The 10,389-nt window shown below is 46.0% G+C and overlaps 1 protein-coding gene across 3 annotated transcripts; it reads right to left on the bottom strand.

The window, feature by feature from the left end:
• Positions 1-518: 518 nt before the first annotated feature.
• LOC112901686 (squamosa promoter-binding-like protein 3) lies at positions 519-5,832 on the bottom strand. Of its 3 annotated transcripts, none has more exons than XM_025970654.1 (6): positions 5,350-5,832; positions 4,939-5,251; positions 3,898-4,632; positions 3,620-3,756; positions 2,382-2,651; positions 519-1,083 (listed from the first exon to the last, which is right to left on the bottom strand). In XM_025970654.1, exons 3-6 carry the CDS (start codon positions 4,575-4,577, stop codon positions 746-748), a joined length of 1,425 nt encoding a protein of 474 aa, XP_025826439.1. In that variant the 5' UTR covers positions 4,578-4,632; positions 4,939-5,251; positions 5,350-5,832; the 3' UTR covers positions 519-745. The 3 variants fall into 3 exon arrangements, with proteins under 3 accessions (XP_025826439.1, XP_025826447.1, XP_025826432.1); XM_025970662.1 differs by having other exon boundaries at positions 4,939-5,203; XM_025970647.1 differs by having other exon boundaries at positions 4,939-5,832.
• Between the last annotated feature and the right edge of the window lie 4,557 nt (positions 5,833-10,389).

Raw genomic sequence — 10,389 nt, 5'->3', positions numbered from 1 at the left:
CCGGTCCCCAGTTGGATCGCGAATACTAATCGCGATCCGATTGGGGGTATTTTTGGAAATAAAAAACTGGAGCAGGGACCCTTTTGAAAACTTCCCTGTGCCGTTTGTTACCCTCCGGCCTCCGGCCTCCGGCGAAGCCAGCGGCGCGGCACACGGCGGCCGCCGCGTAGGAATGGGAGGATGGATGGGCGGCGGGGGTTCCTGGAGGTCGGAGGTTGATAGTTCGGTTCTGTCGCAGCGGAAGGCGGCGAGCAGGACATCACAGGCGGAGAGGGGAAGGAGGCGTGGCGGAGCTCGCGGGAGGCGGCGGCACGGGCAGCCGGAGCCACATCCAGCGCCGCCGCGTCATCCGTGTGCTGTTGTCCTGCAATGCTCTTCCAGGCGGCATGGAAGCCCTCGTTGCGGAGAGAACAGTGTAGGTGATCAACATCGAATACAAGGGTTCCATTCATGGCATTCAGAATTTGAGATGGCATCAGAACAGAATCGTCCATGGTCACTTTGCTGAAGCAATCAAGTTGCATAAACAGAATCACAAGTATGGATTATTCAAGCACATAGCTACTGGCAATCCCAGGAATTCTCATGGCAATAAGGCTCAAATCTGGATCAACTCGAGCCTCAGTTTTGTGCGGCCTTTATTTTTTCAGAACAACATAACAATCCAAAATTCAGAGTTTCAGACATCAGAAACCAACTCTGCTTCCTCGCAACCGGACAATGGATGCACTAACCGAAGGAAGCATCAGTGCATCAGGTCATAGTGGGATGAGGAGCCATCGTACAAGGATGGTCTTGGGAGCTGGAGCTCATGAGCTGTTGCAATGGTGCTGCCGCTGCCCAGAGGATCAAGAGCCTGAAACCGCGCATGAAGATCAAGGGCTGCACCGTCTTGCCAGAGCCCTGGCGATGAAGCTTGCATCACTGCGTCGGAGGTGCTGGCGACGGTGCTCAGGCCAGGGTGCAGCTGAGTGGTCGGTTGGTTGTTGCCAGCACCAGCCGAATTGTTTGACAGAAGAGAGAGAGCACGCTGAAGATCCGGGTTTCCATTTGAGTCGGAGACAGCCGCAGAAGCTTCAACGCCTGAAGAGAGGTAAAAGGTAGGGATATTGTTATGTTCATCAAAATTCGAAATTCTCAATTTTTTTGAACTGACTTATTTAGGATATAATTGCGACGTATGCAAGTGCAACTGTCGTGCATCTTAGTTATTTGGAAACAAGCAGCTCGGTCCTGACAACTATATGAAAGATAGAGTGCATTAGTCTTGTTAATAGCAAATGGCGTAATTGGGCCTGGGTTTTTCATATAGAGGATATATTCCTATCAAAATCGATGATGATTATACCATTCAACATGATAGCAACAATCTGGCTCCAAGGTTTCCTTGCACACTTTGAGCCGCAGAAGCACAATCATTCTAGAATGGCACTAAATCAATCAATCAGTTAAGTCTTTCCTGGAATCTGGACCCAAAGCATATTGGCTATGTGGATGACATTAGTTGGCTACTTACTGATTTCCCCAACGTACAAGAAAAGGGAAAACATTTTGGTGGTTGCAGTCTATTTCGCAACATACCTAATTTCGGAACCAACCATGAGTGCAATCTATTTCACAACATGCCAAATTTTGGAACCAACCATGCTACAGACCACCTACTGACCTACCTTACACACAGAACACTACAACTGCCCTAGGTTACAAATTATTTAGTGGTCTGAAAAGTTGGCTTGGCGTGCTGGTTTAGGTGGGAGCCAATGATGGCGACAATTATGTAAACTGGATGAATTTTATATGAGACTGCAGATCCTTGCTGATTCAGCGCTTGCAAAACACAAATGATACACTAGTGCATTCAAGCCTAGAGCAAAAGGTGCAATCATGTTGCAAGAAGCAAGTAAAAAGACAAGAATAAGATTACTTAGGATGTTGCTAAAAATGGTAGGTGATGGTCATTCCGTGACCACGAAAAAAACATGGGGAAACAAATGTGGCCTGGTAATCAGGTTCTGATATCACCCCTTGCAAAGAAAGCTCATATTGCAAATTTAGAAACCTGCCATATACTAGTGTGACGCAAACTTGTACAATGAACTATATGAAATGACATAGGTACATGTCAGAACTCACAAAACTTCATGTCAGGCTGTCGTAAAGCCAACAACTTTGTAGCTTCAAAGCAGTAATGCACTAACGCACAGATCGAAGAATCATCCAAAAGACAAATTATATGAAAGGTTCCTATAATAATAATACTATATGGATGCGCCTATCTATGAATTTTTCATGGTTAGGAATTTTAAGGAAAATACTTTTCATGCAAGTGAAAGACCATTTCTTATTAATATTGTATCAGTTTACAATAGTGGAAAAACTACCTTGATTGAGGACCTTTGCACTGGTTCCTTTGAAAGCCATGAACCCATCAAAATCTTGATGTCCACCATGTGGCATAATGTTGTTCCATACCTGCTGACTTGAGAGATGCAAGCCATCAATACCAGCAGCTCTTGTTGGCTTTAACCAAGGAGCTTTAGTTTCTGCAAATTTGAAGGCTCCTCCTGGGTTATCCCATGAAGAACTTGCACAGCTTCTTATTTGACCATAAGGAGCTTGACCAAAATGAAGAGTTGTCTGTTGCCTTGCATCTGTTAAGAAAGTAACAACAATCTCAGCACTAAAACAGATTCAGCAAGAGAACAAATATTTGCTTAGTATTAATGTTAAAGCTGCTTCCATACAAAGCACTCCCTCCGCTCCAAAATTTAGGCCGTTTTAGTTTTGTCCTAAGTCAAACTTTTCAAACTTCGACCAAGTTTAGAGAAAAATATATTAACATCTACAATACCAAATAAATGCACTAACAAGATATATTTCATGGTGGATTTAATGAAATTGATTTGATGTTGTGGATGTTGGTGCATTTTGCTATATAACTTGATCAAAGTTAGAGAAGTTTGACTTAGGACAAAAGTAAAACGAATTACATTTTAGAGCGGAAGGAGTGGAGAAAATATAGTGGACTCATCAAGCACTTGTTAAATTTGAATCCATGCTCACTCGGATACTTAATGGCTTCCTAGTGTCTCCAAACTCGAAAAGATCAATTTATTTGTATAGTTATGCAATATAACTTTTCCTAAAGTAGTGAAATATGATGTGGAAACATAACTGTATAGCGAGATGGCATCAGGACAGATAAGTTCTATCATTTCTTAGATATCTAAATCGAAAAGAACAGAGCATATGTGCACCCCAACACAACAAATACAACTTAATTGATATCTCCTTTGTCCCATCTATAGAAGTCATCACAAACAGAGCACTTCCTAAGATGGAGTTCATAGTTTACCGGTAGTGCCAGAGTGAGCGGGCCATCTAATATCATAAGTAAAAAAAATCATGACATCTCAAAAATCATGACACTGAGTTGTGAATGAACAAGGCGAACTTCAGACACAAAATATTTTAACCTTGTATTCTTAATGTTTTACGCCATTTAGTTGTGAATGTGCATGAAAGGAAAGATTCTTAAACATAATAATTGGTTGAAGAAGAACAGTGATTAATGCACTGGTGTCACAAAACCACAAGGCAACCACACGCTTATCAGTACCATAGAACATTGTGGAGAGCCTTGATGAACCAAAAGAAATTGCTTCAGGCTGTGGCTTCCGTCTGCGGGCATTGTGATCATTGAGACGCCTGCGGCAGCTTCGTTTTTTCTGGTCAAAGAGATCTAAACCATGGAACCTGCAGACATTGGAGAGCCAACATAGTACAGCATGTTTCCTTAGTCAAGGATGCCAAGACAAGGGATTCAAGCAAACAAACAGAAAGCATGCATTTTTTTCAACACAAACGGATGCTCAGTTTACAAGCTAATACACTCACCGGCTACACTGTTGACAAAAGCGCCGCTCCAGACCAGCAACAACCACCTTGGGAGCCTTAGAGTGAGATTCACAGACTTTGTGCTTTCGATGGTAATCTTTAGCAGAAGAGAGATCAATCTTGCAACCTTCAACCTGACAGTATGTGTTCTGTGCGTTTTGAGCCGCCTTTGCCTTCTTCACCGAAGCAGGAGTCACTGCACTCGTATCTGATGGCAAACTCTTGACACTCTGCCCTCCACAGACATCTTCAAAATAGGTTCTCTTGCCAAGTTTCAGGCTAAGCACCGGCTCTCCACTGCTTATGGCTATCACTGATGATGGGGAGGTTCTGGCATCATCAACCTTTCCCAAAACAGTGTTCCTGCCGGTATTCTTGTCAGACACTCTGGCAGGTGCAAAACTGAGCTCCATGTTTTTCCTCGCCTTGGGCGAAGAATCAATCGTCGCGGATATGGAGCTCTTAGATGAGCCATACCCCATCTCCGAGTTGGAAGAGAAAGTACCACAGGAAGAATGCACTGATCCATGCCTTGTGACCTCAGCGCCTGAAAACTTGGCCTCAGCCTGAGTCGCAGTCATCTTAGCACTCTCGTTTCCATTAGTGCCTATCAGTGGCAAATTCTCCCAATCCCACAACACAGAACCCTTCTGGTTCCAGTCCATCCGAAATGAACCCATTCCAGGATCGTAAATCCCAGCCGCTGCTCCTATCTGTATCCCAAAGCAGCCACCTCTGAAGCAACAAAATGGAAGGGTGAAGCAGGTTAAAAACAGAAAGGATTCAGCGTAGAGAGTTGCAGAGATTGGAGAGATTTGCAGTAACACATCTGAGCACTCAACTATGCATCATTAACTTTACAAACAAGTACGCAAGGTGCTATCAGCAGATGCAGATGCCATGTACCAGAGAGAGAAGTTAGAACTTTTACTAGAGGGATCGTCAATCATGGCAAGAACAGCAGCGCCATCATTCTAGCACCAAGAAAGGCAAAAACACAAGTACGGCAATCAAGGTGCAGCTAAAAGACCAAGTACTCACCACTTCCTCGCTCCCAGAAAAAGGAGCGGGCGAGAGATTCCTCCCCCCGGACGGACAGCCTGCCTCTCAATCCGCAGCACCGCGCTGGACGGCAGCCATGGAGCTCCGTTGATCCGGCGAGCCGAGGCGGCGGCGGCGCATCGATGAACTGGAGGAGCAAGAAGCTCAGCCTCGCCCACGAGAGCACAAGCTTGGCCGCAGCTGGCTCACCCTCATCTCTGGCTTGCTGAGATCTATATCCTATTCGTCTTCTTCTCCCCTCAGCCTGGACACCACAGTGCCGTCAAGTCGTCAACCACTCCAGTGCTGGACGCTACACATCATGACAAACACCTCCTCAGTTTCACCCCCTCCAATCTTTCGGGTTCCAACCTGCTCCTAGGCTAGGGGGTGAAGGAGCAAGAATCTCACCTCCTTTTCTGATGATGGAGAATGAAGAATCTGTGTCCTGCTGAAAATTCTCGCACATCAACTGTGCAGGGGCAGGAAGGGGAACCAGAACCACTGAACCATGGCCTCAAAAACCAAAAAGACGAGGAAGGAAAGCGAGCATATAAAAGACAGGACTCCCAATAATCGATCCAGTGCACCCAATACGGCTAGCCTTTTATTTTGCATCCATCTCTGCGTGTCTCTCCACCCCCACCTGCGCGGCTGGTCCGGGAGGGAGTGTGTGCGAGTGGATGGCTGCCTCCTCCACAACAACCAATGCACATGGCCGCCTCTGACACCCCCAGCAGGGCTCACCAACGGTGCCTGTTTACTGGTGCGGACTGCAACAACCACAACTGACACTGCCCAATGATCTTGCAGTTGCTCCTACGGCGGGCGGGCGGGCGGGCGGCCACCACGCCGGCGCTGCCCCGTGCCCAGTACTGCAACAACGAGTTCAGTAATCAGTACCCAGCCACACGGAGGAGAGGCCTTTTGTGGCGGATTTCCAGGATTCTGATGGCAAAGCTCTTGTTGCCACATTTGGAACGATTGGACAGTCGACAATGGCCGGCCGGCGTCTCTGAACCGCAGTAGCAGTAGCACACGGCTCCAGCCTCAAGGAAAAGAGTGGCGTGCATGAAAGAAGGATCAACAAAAGTAGTGGCGCTTTTTAGGTGGTGGTGCTTGCTTGGTTTAGGGATACACTGTGGATGCGGCGACGGTGACCTGGACTGGGAGTGGTGGTGCTGGTGCCACTTCGTCAGCGTGCTCCCGATCGCCGTCGCACTTGCTCAATGATCTGGTGGTAGCTCCGTAGCTGTTGGCGCCGGCCTGGGGATGCTGCAGGCCCTGCAGCTCTTGTTAGGTGCTGTGTGAATTCAGCACAAGTTTGGATCAATCCGACCTGGTGTGTCATGTCAGTAAAAATTTGGCTCGAACTCGAGGTGTCACCATCCAAGCACAAATCACAAACGGGAGAAGGACACCGGCATCGAAAACGACCGGAAACAAAACATATAACCGCAAGGACAGATTGCTGATAATTGTCTCTCTCTCTCTCGCAATGAATCCTGAATCTGAAAGGACAACAACCAACGCCAATCAGATTCAGATCAGCCCCCTCGTATCCATCAACAGAGCTGATCCACAAATTGCAGGGCTGGTACGCCTGATCTCGCTCACATCAAGCGAACTGGTTCGGTCTTGTAAGATTCTTCACGGTTGGTTCAGACGAGCCGAAACCAAACAGAAAACATAAACAGGGGCCAAATCTCAATAACCTTAGAGTGAATTGAGTGAGAGGGAGAGTCAATCAAGTGAGCAAGTGAGTAAATAGCCAAGAGTCCCTCCTCCAAGCCCTAAGGCTTTTATAGGGTGGAGGAGATGGTTGTTTATATTTATTTTATTGGTGGGGTTGAATATTACAAGTAAGTCTCCAAAACTTACAAAGGGGTCCTTGAAACTTACAAACAGGTCCTTGGGTGCTGCAACTAAGTCCCTAGACCTTCTCAAACATGCCCTTGGATTCCTAACTCGCCCTCTTTTACACAAAGGGGGTCCCTAGCTTTAGGTGGCGACTTAAGACGCATCCCAACAGTAGCCCCTCAGCTATTCGGTCCCAGCTGGCACAACGAGACTGAGTAGCTGACCATGTTAAAAGAGGCATATTTACAATCCGAACTCCGGTTGCAAGAAACGTCTTTTGCAACCTACACATGTGTGCCTCACTAAAAACTCTATCCCAAAAACCTAGTGGGAAAAAAGGGAATGGAGAAAAGAGCACGCACATGCTTTGGTTTACTCGAGTGGCAACTTTTAACCATGAAGAGCTTCGATTTTGTGGAAAGCTTCCCTCTTGAGCTTCGATTAGCGAGCATCTCCTCTTCCAAGCTTCGAACAGTAGGCTTTGCTCCAAGAGCCGATGTAGTGGGAGTAGCTGTGGCCGAAGGTTGCCTCAACATCTTAAGTCTTATCTCACGAGCGCTGGGCAAGACTCCATCATCCGAGATGAACTGGTCCTCTGGTACATCCCCAGCCCCTCTTGGCTGGTGCTGGTTAAATAAGCTTCGCATGTAGTTGAAGTAGTCAACGTAAATGACATAAAGGTTGAAGTAGCGGTCGAAGGTTATGCCATTGTCGAGGACTAGAGCCATTGAAGTTGATGGCGAGCCGGTGAGCTCTAGAGCTGAACTGGTGATGGAGGCGAGGTTGATGGCAATGTCGAAGGTCGTGACGATAAAGTCGAAGGTGACCACGAGCCTTTGAAGCCGAAGTGATGATTGAGGCGAAGCTTGTGGTGAAGGTTGAAGCCTCGAGCCGAAGTAGCGGCGACGATGAAGTTCACGATCATGTCGAAGATCACCGGCGAACCCCTCAAGCCGACGTAGCGGCTAGGATAAGTCTAAGTTGAGGACGAAGCCGAAGGTGACGACGAAGTCGTTGATGATGCCGAAGATGATAGCGAGCCTGTCGAGTCGAAGTCGGAGGCGATGCCGAAGGTGACGGCGATGCCGGAAGTGACGGCGATGGCGAAGCTGACGGCGAGCCTCTGGAGCCGAAGGTGACAGCAATGCCGGAGGTGATGGCGAGCCCCTTGGGCCGAAGTCGGAGGCGATGGTGAAGCTTTGAGCGCCAAGCTTTGTCGAATCTTCAACTTAAGTGAAGTTGATTCGATGATTTTTACCTGAAAGAGGTGATGTATTTGCAACGGGTATAGAAAGGTTCGGTGACCATTTCTTGAAGTTATCCGTAAACATAAGTGTTTTTTGCACTTTTCTTTTTCTTGGCCGAAGGTGTTTTGGCTTCGTATCCCTTAAGATAGACAGCCCCTTAGCTTTTTTGTACTTATTGTACTTTTCTTTTTCTTAGCCGAAAGTGTTTTGGCTTCGCATCCCTTAGGATCGATAGCCCCTTGACTTTCTTTCACGAGGTATTCGTCCTTTCATTTAGGAAACGATACACGACTTCGTTATTGAGATCATAAGCCTCTTAGCTCCTTGGAGCTATTCTTTTTTTGCCATGCATGATGATGTGTTCATGCAATGAGATGATTTGATGTATGCTTTTGATGCATATGAATGGAGATGGATGCATTTGCATAGATATGGCGAGGTTTGCCAATTCCAGATCGTTAAAGCTGATAAGGACCAAAGGTCAAGATAGTGCTCTTGAATACCAGAGCGGATGAATTGCTATTGTTAAGATGGAATCCAACTGTTGATGAATATTATTATAATAAAAATCAATAACTGATGAACACCAAAAGAAACCAATACAATAGTCGGAAGAGCCGGAGGTAATAAGAGATATCTCCTGATGAAAACTCATATACTGTGAAAACCAATGTACCAGGCACTTAAGTTTAGGATAAAAATCGATATTCCTTGAAGAAAACCTGAATGTTAGTGAAGATAAATTTTATTGTATAATAAATGTATATCCTTCAAAAAAGCACCTCATCTGGCTGAGTGTTTTGGGTGAAATCTGAATTGGAGGTCGTAAGTTATTTTGACTTCAAGACCTTTAGGTCCGAAAGCCCCTTGCCATTCAAGTGCTTGTTGCACTTTTAGATAAGTATGTAAAGTTTGTGAGATATGCGAACTTTGCTAACTTACATAATTGATGCATTCAAGATGCGACGGTCGATGTTCGCAACTCTTCATTGCTTCGACCCAAGATAAACTGAAACACTTAAACAAAAGCAGTTAAGCATCGCAAGGTAGATAAGCATCTGTGGGTGTGGTACCTTTGATATAACCTTCTCCGAGGGTCAATAGAGGTCGAAAACCAATGAGGTCATAACCTTCGATATAACCTTCTCCAAAAGCCCTGACCTTCTCAATAGGTCAATGAAGGTAGAAAACCTTATAACCTTCTCTGAGGGTCAACAGAGGTGAAAAACAATGAGGTCATAACCTTTGATATAATCTTCTCCAAAAGCCCTGACCTTCTCGATAGGTCAATGAAGGTAGAAAGCTAATAAGATTATAACCTTCGTTATAACATTTTTTTCAAGAACCCTGACCTTCTCTGGACCTTTTCAGGACCTTTTCTGAAACTTCTATGGACCTTCTTTGGAAGCTCTGACCTCCTCTGGAGGTCAGTAAGGGTAGAAAGCCGATAAGGTGGTGACCATCGTTGTAACCTTCTCTAAGAGCTCTGACCTTCTCTCAAAGTCAATAAGGGTAGAAAACCAATAAGATCATAGCTTTTGTTATAACCTTCTCCACAAAGCCAAGTATGATAACTCTTGATTTTTGGGAGAGAAATTATCCTCAAGAGAGGGGTTAGTGAGTTAATTTTACTATGTTGAACAAACTTAGTTGTAGAACCATGAGCTTAAAAAGAGGTTAGAGCATGCGAGTATAACAACTAAAGTTCTTTAAAAGATACACCCTGCAAATATGGAGGTTTGAGATTACTAGCCATAAATCCACATGCAAGTAGCTAGTGTATAAATTGCATGTATAAGAAGAAGCTAAAGCTCCGCAAAATTGTAGTATGCCACCTCCGCTCTGCTGCAGGCTTGTCCTTCGCTCGGGGCAAAAGGTTAAGACCGTATGCCACCTCCGCTCGACTTAGCGAGAGGAGGCGAACAGTGAGCTTTCTCCTTTAATTAGTAGCTTCCTTTATATTCCTGCGAAAGCTAAGAGGAAATACGAAGGTGACGGGATTTAGCGTATCTTATGTAGATGAGAAGAGGGTGACCTTCGTTTGGTGTTTGGATGCAGTAATTGTTTTGCATGGGTGCTTGCTTGAAGCATGTTTATCTTGTCAGTAATGTCGGGCTCGCAGCGGAGGTTCGAGTTCGCGGTGAAGGTCGTCGGTGCTTGCGCGGAGTTTCCGAGCTCGCCGTGGGGGTCGGCGATACGGGTTGCCGAAGGTGGCGGCCTTGCTTTTGCTCCTCACACGGAGGTTCCTTACCAGCCACCTCGGTGCACGCTGTCCATGGTCGGCCTTGCCGCGAGGGTTAGAGGTGATAGACAGGGTTCAGCTCTTGTAGCGAAGCTCGTCGCT

Source organism: Panicum hallii, chromosome 1, assembly GCF_002211085.1.
Source record: "Panicum hallii strain FIL2 chromosome 1, PHallii_v3.1, whole genome shotgun sequence".
NCBI lineage: Eukaryota > Viridiplantae > Streptophyta > Magnoliopsida > Poales > Poaceae > Panicum > Panicum hallii.
Note: the sequence above shows the minus strand (reverse complement) of the source record. Positions and strands in the feature narration are given on the sequence as shown.

Bases quoted from the DNA above. Each gene is read 5' to 3' on its own strand.
- LOC112901686 (XM_025970647.1), bottom strand. From the start codon at position 4,577: ATGGGTTCATTTCGGATGGACTGGAACCAGAAGGGTTCTGTGTTGTGG. The intron at 3,757-3,897 runs GTGAGTGTATTA...CAATGTCTGCAG, and splicing joins TTTTGTCAACAGTGTAGCCG to GTTCCATGGTTTAGATCTCT. The intron at 1,084-2,381 runs GTAGTTTTTCCA...ACCTCTCTTCAG, and splicing joins TGCAAAGGTCCTCAATCAAG to GCGTTGAAGCTTCTGCGGCT.